The sequence below is a fragment of the Drosophila montana genome, unplaced genomic scaffold (genome assembly GCF_035044405.1).
Source record: "Drosophila montana isolate Dmon_TW-CO22-7 unplaced genomic scaffold, ASM3504440v1 contig_402_1, whole genome shotgun sequence".
Taxonomy (NCBI): Eukaryota; Metazoa; Arthropoda; class Insecta; order Diptera; family Drosophilidae; genus Drosophila; species Drosophila montana.
In genome coordinates, this window is record NW_026998739.1 from 6,129,217 (window position 1) to 6,148,790 (window position 19,574).

General features: G+C 37.5%; 1 protein-coding gene and 1 long non-coding RNA gene across 4 annotated transcripts in view; one reads left to right on the forward strand and one right to left on the reverse strand.

Annotated features, from left to right (window-relative positions):
• The window catches only part of side-II (sidestep II), a 77,313-nt gene extending 70,777 nt beyond the window's left edge, over positions 1–6,536 (forward strand). The window contains exons 16-19 of one of the 2 annotated variants that reach the window (XM_064697537.1): positions 231–418; positions 495–603; positions 1,308–1,528; positions 5,733–6,536. In XM_064697537.1, coding sequence (XP_064553607.1) covers positions 231–418; positions 495–603; positions 1,308–1,528; positions 5,733–6,395 — 1,181 coding nt within the window. In that variant the 3' untranslated portion in view covers positions 6,396–6,536. The remainder of the gene's footprint in view (positions 1–230; positions 419–494; positions 604–1,307; positions 1,529–5,732) is intronic. The other variant, XM_064697539.1, reaches the window with a different exon arrangement.
• Positions 1–19,574, reverse strand: part of LOC135438972 (uncharacterized) — a 77,857-nt gene that overhangs the window by 5,369 nt on the left and 52,914 nt on the right. The gene's annotated exons all lie outside the window — the stretch shown is intronic.

The following is a 19,574-nucleotide window of genomic DNA, read 5'->3' on the forward strand; positions in this document are numbered from 1 at the left end:
TTTTTCCGACTCTTCTCATTTTCATATCGTTGACACAACTCGCCTAAAAATAAAACTGTCAAACGACAAAACAAACTGAATGGAAACGCCTCCCTGATACGCGACTACATATGTGAAATATTTGCGATGTGCGTGGTGCGATGACAATCTATCCAAAACCGACGATGATTTATGACCGACGATTGTCAACCTGTAATTACGACAATAACCGATGACAACAATAACAACAGACGACGATGTGACGCTTACATTGTCCCCGGTGATTGTTGGCAGCGTTCTGACCATCATAATTATTGGGGTGGCCATCGCGATACGAATATTTCTGGTAACATTCGTGCACAATTTGCGACGCAATCGCCAGCATGGCAACAAGGCGACATCAGCGGGCGTTGTCGTCCAAGCGGCCGACGTCTTCAAGGTGAGCACACATACTCCTTCCTTCTATCCTACCTGACACTCGAATGCAATTAATAATGTTTGGCGACATTTTGCAGAGCGGCAACCTGGAGAAACCGCGCTGGCAGCACACTGATATAAAAACGAAATCATCGGAGGATCTGGTCGAAGACGAACGTGATCCAGATGTAATACCCTCACAATACGGTAAGCTCATAAACAACAGCCTGACACTTACTACAAATACCTTTCGGGTACTTAAGCTATTTCAGGCAGTTTGTTGAAGTTTTTGATATATCCAAATTTGTACAACAAAAATGTATATATATATATATATATCGAGTATAATTCCAGAAATACTATTTCAATAGTAGAGGACAAGCAAATAATAGAGTATTCAAGAATGTGACGAAAAAATTAGAAGAAATTCAAGTTGTTTGTCGTATTTGTCAGGGTCACACGGGTTTTATAGTGCGACAACGTGCACTTTGATCATTAAACTTTAATCAAATTTTATGGTTACTTTTCTGACATTTACTTTCATGTGTCTCGCTATCGCTGATGCTTGCTCGGCGGCCAACATCGCGTAATCGTAATCAATCTCATCAACACACAACAATACCCACCGACAAACCGAACATGCTGCGACCCCCCGCCAAACCAATCCAAACCGAACCGAACCGAACGGAACCAAAACCAATCCAATCCAATCAACGGATGCAATTTTCTTTTAATCGTAAATATTTTTAACGATGGCATACGCCAATCTAAAACGCCACCGCATCCTCACGTGACCACCGGACTCGGACCCGCACTCGGACCCGGACACGGACCCGGACTCGGATCTCGTACGCGAACGCGAACTCGGACCCCATACGTGGCACCATCATCAATAAATTTCAATCGCACAGTTGGCGGCAGCAGCGCCGGCAGCAGCGGCAGCAATGCCTCCAATGTGGGCAGCACCACAGCCGGCACAGCCACCGGCAGCAGCACATCGACAGCGGTCGCCGCAGCTGTGTCCGCAATCGACCGCGATGCGCATCAGTTTGCTGCGGCAGCAGCTCCAGCAGCGACGTCGTCTGCCGTTGGACTCGTTGGCAGCATTTCCAAATGGTCACCCAATGGCAATGTAAGTAACCCAGCCCTGTATTACGACGAATGAGCAATATTTATATCTACTACTATGTTTTATTGGCTTTGTGGAGTTTCAACTATCAATCGCTTTAATTATTCTTTTAAGGTGCAAATTCCGTAAGTGTTTGCTATATAAGGGAAATGTTTTTTTAGGACGAAATGCTTTTTTTTAATTATCCTAGATTTCAGAAGCTAGTTTTATTTAAATCAGGCTGGTTTTGTACATTTAAAAAAAAAGGCAAATTATTTATTAAAAAGTGCTCCCATATAAAATCTGTCTTAAATTAAGGGTAACCACTTTAAGAATTTTAAGGGAAATTTGTGGGATAAATCACTTTAAATTGGAACAAAAAATAAATAGAAAATAGGAAAACAAATATTTTCATAACGAGAAACTCTTCTGAAATTCTATTTCTATTATCGAGGAAAACTGTTGCACTTGTGTGCATATTTTATGACCTATCCAAGCACTTACTTTAGTTACATTTAATAAGTATTTAATTATTAATTATTGTAATTGATGATTATAAGTTATCTTCTAACATTTTGTTAACTGTAGCATTTGAATCTAGTTAGATTAATTTTCCTGCTTCCTTTTGGTTAATTAATTAAAATATGCAAAAGACCTCATTTAACCAGTTGTTATTATTTACGTGTGGTTTAGGATTAACATGCCTAAATAGGGCATCTTCGTATCATTCTCTTTTTACACTTTTTTGATTGTTTTTGGTATTTAGTTACTCTTCAATATATCATTTTCATGTATTTAAAGCAATTTTTCTCTTAGCAATTTGCATGTAAAAATCAATATACCGAATAGACCATATCATATTTATTCGAAAATCAAATCAAGTTTGAAAGGCAAGCAAAAGAAGAATATAAGAAACTAATCAAAGTCCACAAAAGTTGCAGTCACAAATGAAGGGATATAATTAAAAAGGTCTATTCGAGCAGAACAGGAAACAGATTTGGGGCCAGTGATTGCCTTTAGATTTGCATTGCTATTTGATTGAGTCGTCGATTTTTTTTTCGGCTTTTACTTTTCTTTTTAAAGTGTGGATATGAGTCTCGTATCAGTTTTGGGTATTATTTTAACGGGCTTTCGGGGTGTTTCTTTTTTCACACCAAAACCAATCAAATACTCAAATTGCCAAATTGCTAAGCAAAAGTGTGGACAACCACAGCACGGGCATCAAATTCCAATTCCAATCGCAAACCCCAATAGCCCGAAACCTCAAACTCAAGCCTCAAAGCATGCCAAAGGGTGTTTATTAAAAAAAGCTTTTAAACTGTCAGAGCGCACGTCTTATTGCTCGCCCCCATTCAGGAGTTATAAATAAAAGCCATTGGCTAAGACTGAGTATAATGCGGCAAGCATTTTTGTATTGCAACCAGCAACCAGCCAACAGACAGCGACAAGGTAATTGCGAGTTGCTTTCTTTATTTCGCCCATTTACAAACACAATACATCATGTCGAGCTACCCATAATCAATCAATATTTTCAGTATTTATATTGCTCAACATTCTTTGGCTGCCTTTCTTAACTAGCTGCAAGAGGTGGGAGGGCTTAATGGGGGAAAAGTACGGATTTTGTGGCCGTAAATCAGTTCAATGTGATTGAATATGCAACATGTGTGCGCTGTAAGTTTTATGGAAAACGAAAAAAGAATCGAGTTGCCTAACAAATTTGGAATATGCAAAAGTTAGCTTTGTTAAGTGAGATTTTAATTTTATGATTTAGATTTAAATGAAGATACAAAAAAGGGTTAAATGAAAATTGAAGAAAATATTGAGAGCTTGCAAATGATATTACTCTTATATAATTGGAATTGTATTATGTGAATAATTCCAGTTAATATTTTGTTTTGTGAATGTAATTGAACTTTAATTGTTAAATTGTTAAATTTTACAAACAAAAGGGGGCTCTTAAACGGGCAGTAATAATATTTTGTACGATTACCATACAAAACTTAAGTCCAATAGTTAACATGGCAATTATATGATGGTTATACAATTTGATCGAATTTGGTATATACACTAGCTTCCATATTTGGGCTAGAGCTTCAATCAAGCAATAGAACTTGATACCAAATAGATAGACAGACAGTTGGTCTTGGTTACAGTGGCCTATATTTACATTTTTATATGATGTTCATGTATTTAATTCATAAAAATAATATTTACATGCATTTGAAAAATATCTAAATAAAATATAATCCCCTAACTAATGCCTATATGGCGACTTGGCTTAGTGAACTTGTTTCATATTTTATATATTACGCCCATTAAACAGAGACCGCAAATTAAAGCCTTTGAAAAGCAAAAACAATTAAAACATTTATACACAATTATAATTTTAATAAATGAATACATTTTCGACCAATGTTTGTACTATTCATAATTTCTATGGAATTTTCGTTTTATTTGAGCTTAAATTATAAATTCGAGATAGGCGCAACTGGGTGACCATTTCGCTTAGCCATTTGTTTTCATTTCATTAAATTTGCAATTAGAGTTCATTTATGGATTTTGCGACTAGCCTAAATGCCTCTGGCATTATCATAAGCTGTTCCGAGTGCGATTAGAGCGCTGCTCGTAACCATATGCCATTGACAGACCAACTGCCCCAATAAATATATACTATATCTATATATACTATATTTATGCATGTATATATATAGCAAATTTGACTAATCTGCCAAAAAAAACTGACTGTTACCACGCCCAGCAAGCAAATCCTATTCGAAATGCCAAGTGCAATGCATGTTTGGCAAGTGGAAGTTCTCTAGTCGGGAATGCCCGATTGGGATATACCCTGTAGCCAGTGCCAAGCTGTGTTTAGCGAACATGGCTGGATTGACTCTGTTATTGATGCTGAACAAGAATTTGTATACTTTGCAAGCTCGAAAAAAGCTTCATTCTACCAGTTTTATACATTTTCACAAAACAATTCTACGCCGTCTTTAGGGTATAAAACAGGGTGTAAAAATACCCAGCTAAAAAAAAATAAATAAAAATGCAAAAAAAGTATTACGAATGCTGCGGTTTTTGGCAGAGATAAGCGCCAGGCAGAAGGGGGGCTAGTGGGTGTTTTCACAGTGCATACTATGAATGGAATTTGCTGCGCTGATTTCAATTACGTTTAAATTACCAACAGGCATTGGGGGGCGTCGGGCGTGGAATGTAACCGTAGCCATGGCCGTAGCTGCCGTAGCCATGGCCAATGTTGGGCATAACTCAATTCGTTAATTAAATAATTTTAAATATTGGCAAACATAACACACACAGGAGAATCGCCGCAACGCCGCATTGGTGCATCGGCGAAATCTGCTCAACTCAACAACAACAGCTTTTCGCAATGCAATTCAGCAATTTGGTAGTCACAATGAGAGAGATTTTCAATTAGAATTTCCAATACAACTGACCGAAAAAAAAAAATATTTTTCAATAATCAAGCATTTGGATTTTATACGCTCACATTCAGCAGGCTGTTTAAAACTGGACTCGAGTTTGACTGCGCTTGAAGTCATCTTATAAAGTTAAACAGAAAATTAGAAATTAAACAGCTAAAGAGCTTTTCAAAATTTTACAAAGTGAATGAAAGATTTGAGTATTAAAAAATAATTTCGATCGAAACTTATGTATACAGTATTTTTAATCCCCTGAAATTCAACTAATTGGATATTTCTTCTATAGATACTGATTGAATTTCTAATATATAAATGACATATAAATTGACAACAATATAAAAAACTGATCATTAAATTTCAATTAAAAACTTCGACAAAGTTATAAGCATTGAAAAATTTGAATTCCATAAATTAATCAAATCTCATTAATAAGTATTTACATATTATTTTACTTCCAAATAAAATGTGGCTCAAGATTTAATCTTTTTAAAACACATCTATATTAATAGCTATAATATTCGCATTAATTTACCTTGCCCGTATTATACTTGAAAGTGTGTGAAAACGCCGGCTAAGTAAATTAAATATAAGTCCAACTGAATTGCATTGGTAAATTGTTAATTTCCGTTTCAAAAGCACGCTCAACAACCGAATTATATTTTTAGAAATTCTGTGGGTGGGCTAGGAGAGAAGTGGGGCTAATGTACTTAGTGCAACTGGAACTCGAAAACATTCCAGCTGAATGGGTCTAATGCGTTTTCAACTTTTATCTGCCATCTGTTTTACAGGCACCGACCATGACGACGACAACGACGCTGTCCAGCGATCCGTCGAATCCGCCGGTCACCTACAATCAGATCAATGCGCAGCGGGCCCAGCTGCTGGCCGCGGTGGCAGCGGTCGGTGGCGGCTGCAGCAGCACTGTCATCTCGCCCAGCAGCAGCATTATGGGCAGCCTGGGCGCTGGCAAGCCGCTGACACTGGGCATGGGCGGCACCATCATTGGATCTCCCACGTCGCTGTCCTCGACGGCGACGCTGGCAGCGCACCTGCAGCCGGCGCACAGCAGCGGTGTGGGCACACTGCCGCCTGGCCTGGGCAGCGGCGGTGGCTATATAATGAATGCCTATGCCAGTGGCAGGCTGCATCATCCGCCAGGCGGTGCTGGTGTGGGCCACACGGCCACCTTAAATCGCCATCACCATCATCAGCAGCAGCAGCAGCAGCACCATCATCAGCAACAGCAGCATCATCAGCATCAACATCATCATCAGCAGCCCGGCTCCGGTTCGAGTTTGTTGCTGGGCAGTGTTGGCAGCGTTATGGGCGTGGGCGTCACCTCAACAACAACCACCTCGTGCAACTCCTCACAGGACTTGGATGACAACATTAATATAAATGCGATTAAGGATTGTCTTATGACGCAGCGTGTGCCCGAGAGCTGCGTCTAAGTTAAGAATTATAAAGTCTAGACTTGGACTTTCTAATCACCCAGATCTACACCTACACCTAGAACTAGACTAGAACGTCAGCTGAACGTGTTATATGTATGTAGTTGTATGTATATATAATAAATATGAATGTCATAGTTATGTTCCCGTTAAGGTGCTGTGCATAGCTAAGTTATATTCTTTATGACCATATGCATATCTTCCGCAAAGATTTCATGGCATATCCTTTGCAATATCAAATGAGAAACAACTGTGAACAAATGCAGTAGCCACATATTAGTTGAAAGACGTCGCAACGACAAGTTAGCAATAACTTTTGCGAGATACTGAGTCATATCAATACCGTTAATCAGCAAAAACCGAATATACTAAAATGCGAACCTGTCAATAAATCGATAAGTTATCGATAACTTTAACAGCAATGTTATCAACTGTTAAATCAATGCAGTGTACTCACATATCGTTAAAAATATATCATTTAACACAAATGCGACTCAGTTTAAAGAAAAGTTATAGTGGAGAAATTATGTGCAGGGCACGTCCATCTTGGCTCTTCAAGTATTCCATTATATTGGTAATACCTGTGGAAAGGTGATGTTGCCCATCCTTACTTGCGACTAAAATGCGTAATTTAAGCCATGTTTACAATATTTCCAAAATTCAAAGCAAAATTATGTCCTTTCATAAACTGAAAATTCTTAAAATTTTCCTTAAAGAGTATAAAAACTAAAAATGAAAATTAAATAAAAATAATAAATAAAGTTAAGGCAACTTCAAAAAGACTCTGAAACTTAGTAGAAAAATTTAATTTGTAGCAAAAATGTTCCCAAACACAAAAAGAAAATATTATAAAAAATAAAATAGCTGGAAGATACAAGTATATAAGAAAAGTATTACGATTAAGTCAAGTTGTAAATAATAAACTCACTAAACTTGTATAAAGCAAATGTATTTGGTCTACGATTTTTGTTGTATGTATGTATATTTATCTATATAGACGCTGCTAACTGTAAGCGCAGTTAGATTATGTGTGAAAGTACCCGTAATGAGAACGGGAATGTCCTGCATAGTAAAAGTAAATATAGTAAAAATGTAAAATTAATGCAAATTGTTAGAGCGCATTGCGTTTAAGCAGAATTTAATGACAGAGTTTAGTTAAAAATGTGTTAGGCTATAAAAAAATCTATGCATACAAATTGATAAATCAATTAACTAAGTCATCAAAAATTGTGACAAAAAATAAGAATACTAAGAAAATGGTAAAAATAAAATTATTAATTATTGCAAAAAATGTGAAATATTTCGGGTTCTTGGGAAGTGCTTAAAATATATTGGTAAGTACACAGTATATTTCGAGTCTGCTGCCCGCCGCTTCTAACTAAACTAACAATAATTAAGCAGCACAAGTTGACTCTCAGCAAAACCAAAACCTCTCAGCAATCAACAACTTTTTACTTTCCTATACGTTTATAACGTTCAAATAGAATTTTGGGTGCCCCACATGCAGCTGGACCAATTAAAACCGCCACTCAAATACGTGCCCAACTCTGGTGGTTCACACTGGAAACCACAGTTGGCCAACACCCCACTTGATAAGCCGCAGAAGCCATATGGGCGGGGTAGAAAAAACTATTTTAAATTTCATATGGTCTCGCCTCGGCTCATTAGCAAATCAAATTTATACAAGATACGAGTGAGAGATATTTGGGTCAACTCAGCAGCAAGCAGGCTGACGCTCGAATAATCAACCCAAACACCCCATGGCTGACCACATGAAACTTTGGACTGAAGCGGAATTGACAGGAAAAGTGAAACTTGCCTTTGATTTGTGGGCATGCCATGCAAAAATGCCTCTGCAGACAAGTTTTGGGATTCATTTGGGTTTCGGATAATTGGAAACCGCGCTGACAGCTGGCCCCCAGTCAACCAAAACCGAACGCTCAAAGTGTCCATTTTTCTTGTAGGTCACACATATGTATGTATGTGTGCGGGTGTCAGCTCTCAGTCCCTTGTCCAAAAGTCGACTCCAAGGCAAACACGTGGCGCAATCTACTTAACTAACTTTTTTCAAGCCATATAATTATCCAGCTTTGGAGTTTTAATTTGTTTGTCATATTCAATTACTGGATAAATATAGGGTGAAATTTAAGTCTGAAACGCTTAATTGATATTATATTTTAAAAAGGTGGGTTAGATTGTGCAAACTTTTCCAAAATTTTCCGTAAAATTTATAAACCTTTTGCTTGTGCTTGTAAGATATCAATTACATAACTTGGCCACGTATTAATATAAGATACCTGGCCAAGTTATCTAATTTAAATAAAATAATAATAATTAGTTCTCTTGCGAATTGCGTTTACTAACATGAAAATGAAAGAAAATAAGATAGGGTAACAGAGAAAAAGGACTGCTTATAAGTATTATATACATCGTAATAGATTTATATTTATACATAGAGCACGCGGTTGCACTCTGCTCAACAGGGAATTATTCTTTGTCTGCCTTGCTTGAGCCTATTTAGTTATCAAACGAAACGCGGTCTCTAGATTATCTAGATGCATATATCTATTACCCCTCCAAGCTAGCCCGGCACTTCAATTCACTTCCGTTACGATTTTGCTTACTTCCGTTTGCACATTTACGCCAGTTGGCATCGCGAGCGCCTAATAGAAAACTGTTCACACGTGCTGCAAATTACCCAGTTTGAAATCCCATTCTACTACCCCAATACACAGACCAGACGTAGACCCCACCACTCGCCCCCAAACAGAGCCAGCCGCGTATCCCACAGACAGTTCGTGCGGTCAATAAATGTAAATAAAATGGACGCGACCGCCTATCCAAGGGGCACGCCCCATTTGTTGGATGGTATCGGAGCAAAAAGTGGGCAACAACAAGAGAAGCAAAAAAAAAAAGGAAACTGTTATAGAAATTGCATAGTGAAAATTGTAACGAAATTATGCAGGTAATTTATCTTGTTGTTATTGTTGTTCTGTGTGTTTCCATTTTTTTCACGCACATTTATTGATTTTTCCCGTGTGAAAATTAAATTCCCATTTCGAGTTGCCCAGGTCCGAACATAAAGTTTTGTTAGAAGTGATTACCAACTCGTCTCCCCCCTGTCCTATATTCCGCCTCTTCGAGTCGCTTCAAAATTGAATTGAAGCGCGTTGTGTAAATCAGCGGCTCAATAAAATCTAATAGTCCCGGGCAGATTGCGGCTCGGCACGCATCCAAAACTCAATGAGACCACGCAAGAAAAGCGAGAACTTTGGGTACGAGCACATAAATTAACAGGGGACCCAGACGACGACGCTGGTGACGAACATTGGGAAAACAAGGACGTGAACGTCCTTGACAGTGGCAAAAGCTCATAAAAACAGCAGCAGAAATCCAAGAGATCTTTGATTAACCGAAGTATTCATGCTCTAGCTAAGTCAAATTTGCTAAATATGAAAAATAAACTTGATTAACTTACATTTCAGTTTTCCCTTAGATAATAGATATTACTTTGATAGATCATGGTATAGTATGGATACTTTCTAGAGAGTTTCAATCATAAGTTACCAGAAGTTTAGTCTGTGAACAAAAAGAATAATAAATAATTTAACATTAGATTGTCCTTTAGTTTTTTAGTATTCAGTAAAATTTAAATAGTATTAATTTTAATATTATTCATAAAAAGTCATAATAATACGATATTATTATCGCAATAATATAATAAATTCATGCTCTCGATGAATGATCTTTAAAATATTCGCGCTATCTTTTTTGATATCAAAATGTTTTTTAATTTTACTGAAAAAAGGAAAACTAAAGCCAGAATTCTATAGAGTTAAGATTTCTTTAAATGTTATATTAAAAAACGTCTGTAATTTAATAATTTTAGAACCTTAAGGCGTCTTCAAAGACGCGATTACCCTATTGAATATCAATAAGAATATTAAGTAAACTTTATTGAGCCTTGAATGTAAATGAATATTACCTTAAACAGACTTAAAACCAACAGGAAAAATACAAAAATGTTAAATGGTTAACCAGCATACGAGGCCAAAAGAAATAAAGTTCGTTGAACATATAAAATGAACAAAATAAATAAAATACACAGAAAATATAGCTTGAATCTTCATATTGTACTATTCCATAGATAACAACAACTTAGTCGCCAATACTTTCCAAGACAGTTATACAACACATCACAAAACTATTGCCTGACCATATGGAGGACACTAGCTAATTACCGATTACTATTGAAGGAATAAATGCAAGTGATATAAAATAATATTTCCCTAGATGTTTGAATGTTACCAATCCCATATGTCAATCAAAGCTAACTATTATGCATTTTCTCAACTTAAGCATGTCAAACCGCATGACAAATTCAAAATAATCTTTTTTGCAGAGCACAAACCGATAGAAGCCGTTTGGCAAATTAACTAATGACCCCATATTAGGTGCTAGGCATCTTGGCGGACCCAAACGTCGGCGAGGGTAACTTCTATAAAATGGGCGGGATGGGGGCTGACGGGGTAGGAAATGTTGCTGCCGCGTTTGTTTAATTGTCGTGCGACCCGCTTTTTGCTCGTTTTAATGAGTCAATTTAAATTCCGATTTCGATTGTGGGACACACAGAGAGCACACAGCTTGCAGCTGCCAGACTGCGGCCAAATCGATGTTCATTAGCAGAAGGCGCTGCCACGCCCACACGCTATAGTGACGCCCGCGAAAAACGAATCAGCTTTTTTTTTTTGCCAGTCGCTTTGTCAACGCAATTAGCTGAAGTTTCAAAGTTAATATTGGTTTTTGTTTTTAGCATTGACATGATACAAAAGTCGAGAATTTAATAGAAATTTATTTAAAATATACTATATGTATAAATAATTATACGTTTTTTTTTAATTATTATTATAATTTATATGTAATTAAAAGCTGACCACACTTTTTGTTAGCTAAATTAATGAACGAAACATTTGCTATTTCATGCGCTATACCCTATTAAATTGGCGAAGGGACTATTATGAACTTTTAAATGTCTTTGATAATGTCAAATATTGGGTTTCTAATATTAGTTTTTAATGTAGTCTTGATTATTGGAATACGCGTGCATAACTTTTATTATCTTATTATTTTAATGTAAAGCAGATAATAAATTCTGGAACGTTTTTGAATGTTTTCAATTTTTATGAAACTACCGATATATTCACATATTTCGCATATGTACTTACATATATTTCCATGTACTAACAAGTTTAATTCATAAAAATTAATACAAATGTTTGTATATAAAAATACAAAATAAATATATATTGTTTTAATAAATTGTTCCCTATTATTAAAGGATATTGCCTAGTCGCAGTGTCTAACTTAGTTTCTATTCTCTAGCTTTTTCTATTTTTTGTTGTTGCATTATTGCAACTTTAATTAAAACATCAGCGTTTTATTATTTGATTTATTATAGGCATATGATGGTCAACAAAAAACAACAGCAGCCACAACAACAATAACAACAAAAACTGCGAAACGCATGTGTAATTGCTTATTTGAACTCAATTAACTGGCGACTTGACCGCACAAATTTGTCAAGGCTTGCAGGGCAAAGGGTTTAGCAAAAGCGCCAAGTGTCACAATAGCAAAGGACAGGAGGGACGTGGAGGCGGGCTATTTACCAAGCGGCGTCTGCCATAAATTTCTTGCTACGCACTCACTCAACTTGACCCCGAGCAGAAGAGAACGACAAGGATATTTTGTTGAGCGCAGCGCTGCATGAAATGAAATTTAGCGCAACGGCCTCTTTCCAGACGCTTTTTTATGCCGGCCAAAACAATTTATGGCTAAGCGTGCATGTTGGCCTAAAAATATATGCATATATATTTATATAAGGCATGCATGCGTACATATGCATATACATACATATATAAATTGTTACATAGAAACACGTCAATAAATTACAGGCCCCCAAGCCTTAGACGTAACCAAGTTGAACTAATAGCAGCTCCAGAGCCCCTCGCAATTCCAGCAGGGGCAGCTACAGAAGCAGTTAGGAGCGCGGATTTTAAAATTCAAGTACAATTTTGATACCCTAGAGAGAGCCCTGAGAAACCGCAGCTTGTACAATAAACCTTGGCGGAAAGTATAAGCAGAGCTGTAATTTAGTTAAGGTTTATTATAAATATAATAATATAATATAATAATAATATAATAAGCTGCAAGCCAAATAATTCCAAACAAGGCTCCTTAAAGCAGTTTTGAATACATTTCGTGAATATTCTTGAAACCGGTTTTGATTAAAAACTTTGAGCGTAACACATTTGCTGACAAGTGTATGAAGCCCAATGAAAGGGTATAAAAAAACGCAAATCAACAAGAAATATAAATTTAAATTCTGTGTCAACATGCAGCAGGTCATTGGCAGTAGAAGGGTGTAGCGGCTGGAACGGGTTGCGGGCGTGAGCAGGCTCAACAATTTATGCCAAAACGCGACAACATGGAAAACAACAACAGCGGCAACAACAAGCGGTCGTAAGTGTATGCGTGTGTGTTAATTAAAATGCCTTAATTAAAATAATTTGAAATGTTTGCAAGCGCGAGCGGAAAGCAAGAGACAGCAAGCGCGAGCGGAAGTGGAACAGAGAGAGGGATTGATAGAGAGGGAAGAGAAAGGGGCGGTGTGGTAGACTGAAAGAATCGCAAACTTGTTGTTCATTGACTGTCGCATAGATTGACAGAGGCAACTGGCACGCCCCCAAAGACCAGCACCGTCACAGAGCCCCCAAGCACCCCTAATACACCAGACACACACTCTCACACACACACACACAGAGGGGGTGTTGCCCCAAACGTATTAAAAACTTTACAATTTTGCAGTGTAGTCAAGTTTAATTTTTTGGTTGAGTTCATGCGAAAATTGCAAAAATCATATTCCAACTGTTTGGCAAGCCATCAAAGGTATGGCCAGCATCAGGGTGCAAGGTTGCTGCAGGAGGGGTTGCTGATGGAGAGTGGGGAGGGGGAGGGGGGAGGAGGGCTGTTGCTGCTGGGGCAACGGTATTAGACCGCTGCGCAACGTAAATCGAAATGACAGAAAACGAAATGTAAAATGAAAACTGCAGTTGGTCAGAAGTGCTGCGAGAGCGAGCGAGCAGCGTTTAGGGGGTGACGGGTTGACGGCTGGCGGGGGGGAGAGAAGGGTTTGGTATCTGCCATTGAAACGGACAGTGCAACATGTGTGCATGATCTGCGACCCCTTCCCCGTCTCAATATTCCTCTTATAGATTTATTTGCATAGCAAATTGAAAATGTTCTATAAACAGTGCTGACTGAAAGTCTTTAGACACAGCAGGCATGCAGCCGGTACAAGAAATTGTTTGTGGCAGCTCGCCGCCCCGCCCCCTTTCGCAACTCCCCAAGTCAGCCCCCCCCACTAGTTATCAAGCCCGTACCACTTGTACCCGCACTTTGGCCATAAGTACTCTTCTCTACTTTTCGTTTGTCCGTGGTATCTGTTTCTTTTTAATGTCTTATCTACGTGGGTTGCCTTTTCAAATTAAGCAACAAATTTAACACGAAACACACGCGCAGTGCATAAAAACCAAGCAGCGCAAAAAACGAAACAGACAACAAAAAAAACACTTTCAACTGTTGAAATCCACAGACAACAACTTCTTCAGTCCCACCATCTTCCAGCAACCCTGACAGAAACCCCAGCAGGAGTCATAATTATACTCGGCCCATCGTGCTGTGCGCCGCACGCAAAACATTTTTTGTAATTATCTCTCTAAAACCTAAAAAAAAAAACAAAAAACAAATAACAAAAAGCACAAATACAAAGAGGAAACACTTACAACAGAATAAAAATTGTACAGATGCTATGGAAAAAAAAACTTCAAATTGTCGCCACTGAGATGCTCTTACAACAACGCAACTTATAATTAATAAAAAATAATTTATGTTTTATGAATTAAAATAGAAAAAAAGCTCAAGCCCGACCAATGCAAAGGGATACACATTTTAAAAAGTTACATCTGCATCTACTTATCCCCTCAGCTTTAGAAAACCCCCAAAAAATTTATGTTTTTTAAACTTTACATCATTTTATGGTGTACACAATAATATCTATATGTTCGAAATCTTGATAGTTTTAAGAAATTGTTTGTAAATGGAAGTACTCATTTATTTTATACAAAAAAAAATGTTGTTTTTAATAAGAATGAATATATTCATTTTATGATAGTTTTCTAAAATTTAGGAACAACATTTATTGATTTTTATTTTCTGAATTATATTCTAAGCAGGAAAAATAACAACATAACCAAAATATTTGAAAATATATTTACTAAAAATAATATTGTTTCCATAAAAAAGTACTAAAATTTCAAAACATATTCTTTGGGTTTCTATTTTAATCTTTCCATCTGTAAATATATATTCCTAAATCGTCGTTGCAGGGAAAACAGACAAAGATAACTAAATCAAAACAAGATCAAAAATCTTCAAGCACATTTTGAAGATCAGATCACTTAAGATTAACTCACAGTTTTAATTATAATTAAATACAACTCACACGCACCAGCGCATATTCACTTTTGTGCAGAGTATTCGGAAAATACTAACAGCTAGCAAATGAAGTTACTGCGGTGCACGTGTTGCGAGAGCCAGGGAAAAGGTTTTCACAAATGAATGCTCGGAATTTAAACCCCTTCCGCCCACCCTATCTTAGTATAATGTGAATGTGTCTGTAATTAGCCGAAGAAAATTTATAAAATACTTTTCTTTTAAGAAATGCCTAACAACTAATAGATAATCAACTATATACTGCCATGGTAAAATGAAAAATAAATAAATACAATAAATAAAAAGTACAAAACAAGTAGGGGAAAATATATTTTGTTAATAATATAATGTCTTTTTGATGGCGAGCTGAAAAATCAATTAAAATCGATCAACAACAGACTGAGATACAGTTCAGCTTAAAATCGTAAAAGTTTCTCTTTCCCTTCTAAAAGTTTTCTAGCTAAAATTTACAATTCTTGCTGTGAGTAAAGTACCTGCCACTTAACTAGTAAAATCAAGCATTTGACAAGTTGCTAGCTGGTGTGGGTGGTGTGTGGGCGTGGCCTTACATTAAACTGCTTTAGTGAATGGGTGGAAGAGGGGGGGGGGGGCGGTGAGTGTTGGTTGTTATGGAGGGGCGTTGCTTGCAACATTGTCACTTTATGGGTCAACGGTTTGGCTGCACTTATTGCTGTTATTGTTATGGTTAGTGTTAGCGCTGTTACGGGTTGAGCGAATGGCTATAATAAAGCAAACATATGACAGCAGTGCGAGCAGCAGTGGCAACAACAACAACAACACCAACAATAAGAACTTGAACAACAACAAAGTTTTTCCGCCTGCAGTCAAGGCAAGACGAGCGAAAGGCAGCCAATAAAGTCAAGAACAAAGTCATGAAAAACGTTGCCAAAAATAAAGAGAGAGCGCCAAAGATACGAGAGCCAACAAGGCAGCTATAAGTGGGAGTGGGTGTTTACATGTGTGTGTGTGTGCGTGTGTGTGGCGTGTTATTATTATTTTTACTGCAAGGCATTCGCATAAAGGACATAATCATATTTTTCATCAAAGTCAGCAGCAGCGATAAAAACTACAACAACAACGCACAGCGGGCGCAATAATACAAGCCACTATATATATATATATGTATACATGTATGAGTGTGTGCATTGGTGTGTGTATGAGACATTGGCTGTCTCTTTCGCTGATATGCGCAGCATATCTATTCTGCAGTTGCTGTCAACATTTTTCATATCATAAACACTTTTTCTGTTGATATTACCAACAATAACTTTTACCCAACACACACGCACACACACAATGGAAATGTGTGTGTGTATATGTGTGTGTGCGTTTTTGTCACGCCTCCCTGTCGCGTTTGTTGTGGGCGTCGTCCAGTTTGCCTTTGACGCGTTTCACGTTTGCCCCACATCTCGAAATGTCGTCCTTGTCACAAGACACGTTGCGTGTTTGTTGTGTGCGTGTGTGTGTGTGTGTGCGGGTGTAAATGTGCTGTGCATATCGATGGCGATGCTTTGCGTGTTGTGTGAGTGCGGCCGGACAACTTTTCAACGTGTGCATGAGAAAATCATCTCACCTTGAAAATTCAAAAACGCGGCATGTCTGAAGCCATACGACAGCAGCTTTAAAAACTTGTAGCTTATACAAAAAGGCCAAAAGGTTAATTAAACCGTTTTAAAATATAAACAAAAAAATATAAATTATTAAAGGCATATGTATATATACAAACGCATCTATCTAGCAAACTGGCTAATAAAATGCATAAAATAAAATGAAAAAGTTTTGTTAACAGCTTTTGGTCAACATTTGTATTCGAATTGCCAAGCTTGATAACTGTGTGTATATTATTTAATAATAATATATATAAAACAAATCAAAATTTTAGCATTTGACATCTGTAAATGTTGACAAGAGCTTAAACTTAAGACGCTTACAAAATGCAAGCAAATATTTTATGTGTAAATAGCCAAAAAGCATTTGTGCTGAAAGATAAAGCCTATACGATTGAATTTCCATTTCCATTTTCCTTGCCCAATTGCAGAGTAAGGAACAATGTCGGGATGACCACAGCAACTAATAACAGAGCCGATGCCCATCATAACATTCTTGGATATATATCCCAACCGCAGGCCAGACTTGGCTAGGCGAGCTAGTTGGCCTGGCAACAGGATGTTTCGCCTACACAGTGGACACACACACACACACACACACACCCACAAGCAGCCACACTCACCTACATGTGATTCTATATGCCTATCTCTAGAGCTACTTTGGCTGGTCCGTCTTTGGACTTGTCTCGATTTTGGCCCTCGCCTTGGTTATCTTTACACAAAGATGACATTTGTGTTGAAACAGGCAAATTAGTATTTATTGCCTTTTGCTGCTGTTGCTGACATATTATTTTATTTGTTTAATTAATTTACAAAAAATAGAGCCAGCAATAGGGACCACAAGACAAAATCATCAACAACAACAACAACAATAACAGGAGCAGCAGCAACTATTCCCCCTGAACGCCTCCCTTTTATGTCATATGGCATATGGCAGCTGTAATAAATAAGCGTCTAGCAACAGATAACCAAACACATTCCAAAGAGCCTACTCTCCTGATATTCTGGAGCTCGTAAATTTTATGTGTAGTTTGGGTTGATTTAATGGGCCTGTTCCCCGCTTGCCTGTGCCCCTCCCTCTTCCTAACTGTCCACATAATTAAATCAACTAAATATTTAACGGCACATTTATTTGACTCTCTCTTACGTCCTGCGCCCTTGACCATTTAGCCAGGATTTTTATTACATAGCTGCGGCATTAAGTGGTCGAGAGTTCGAGCTCCATTCCAGTTCATTCGTGGCCAGTGTCCGGCCCCCATAAATTAGCAATGCCTAAGCAAAATTGTATTAAGTAAATCATGTGGCAACGTTCAAGGCGTTCCACGCCCACACCCGCCCCTCCTTCTACGCCTGGCGCATTCTTGCCTTTTGTCCTCAAGTTTTGGTATTTAATGCTCTTTATTTGGCTTTCGCTCAATAATTATGAAGTGTTGATTTGACAAATGCTTTAAGAATTCGGAATTGTCTAAGGGTTTCTCTTCGGGAATATCCAATATCTATTAAGTTTATTGTAATACGGATTTATAGGAGAAATATGATATATAATCAATTCAGGTATATTTTTTTTTACAAATAACGGGAAAATCTGTTGTATACGGAAGATATATTTAACCGCATAATCTATTCCATAGTTAATATTTTAAGCGTTCATTCTGATTATGATTATATCAAGGTTAATTAGATAAATAACAAATATATGGTTGTATTTAAAGAGTAAATGCTTTAGCATTTAAAATTAAAGACATAAATATATATTACAAAACAAATATTTTGTATACAGATATATATATATATTATTTTAAGTATATTTTATAAGCTGGCCTTAGGTTCGGGGCTCAAATTTATTAAAATATGAAATGAAATATTTCTAATAAATTATTTCAGGAAAAAATTTCTTAAAACAAAATTATTTCAGGAAAAAATTTCTTAATACAAAATAGTACAAAATATGAGAAAATTAAGTTTATGGCATCCATCGAATAAATCAAATATGCCTGTCTTTATATACGACAATTTTAATATAAATAATATATCTTGCTCACACTCATAAATATATTTCAAATGCTCTCAATAATTGATTAATTTTAAAAGTTTCCTCTTCTTTTGTTTGGCCATAAGGTTCACTCACATTTTTACCATTTTCTCTACTTCCTGATTTCAATTGACTTTTTGTTTCTATTAATGAGAACAGACAAGATAAAAACGAAAAAGGAGATACTCTATATGATTGGAGATTGGAGGCTGGCGTGCAGAACATTTGCTGAAGGCCATTTTCTAGACACATTGTGTGGGAGTTCTTGTTGGATTTATTTCACGGCACATTTAATTCAAGCACGCGCTTGACGGCACAGTAAGAATATCCTTGACGATGCGACTGACAGCTTTGAGGACAATTCGACGACAGTCGAGAAATTTAACTGATGTGGGAAACGGGCACAGGGACGGGCACGGGAACGGCAACGGGGCAGTGTGCTATGTTGTAATTTGTTTAATTTTAAGTAGCTGTAGGAGCACTATTTGACTTGTCCGTGGGTCTGCCAGCCGAGGGCAATAGAAAAGCAGAGCGGTACGCGTTTTCCTATTCCCCCAGCTCACTTATCAACTGTCCAGAGAGTTGTTGTTGCTGTTGTTGTTTCTATTGTTGCTGGCAGGGGCCGGCCATAAAAATCAAAAGAGCATAAAAATACATTTGATAACACAGCGAGGTCTGTTTGTTGTGTTTGCCTATGCCCGTTGCCGTTGCCTTTGCCTTTGCCGTCGCCTTTGGCCCTTGGCGTATTTGCCTTAAGTGCTCATTTCAATGTCGCCAAGTGTCAGCCGCCAAGACGTGGGCCCCAGCAGCCGCAGCAGCAGCAGCAGCAGCAGCAGGCTCAAGCGGTAGTAGCCATAGCCCAGGAAATTGGCAATGTTAAAGCCAAAGAATGAGAAAAAAAAGAAGGAAAAAATCGGGAGGCAAACGAGCACAGGCTACGTCCAAAAGTGAATTAAAATAAATTTGCTA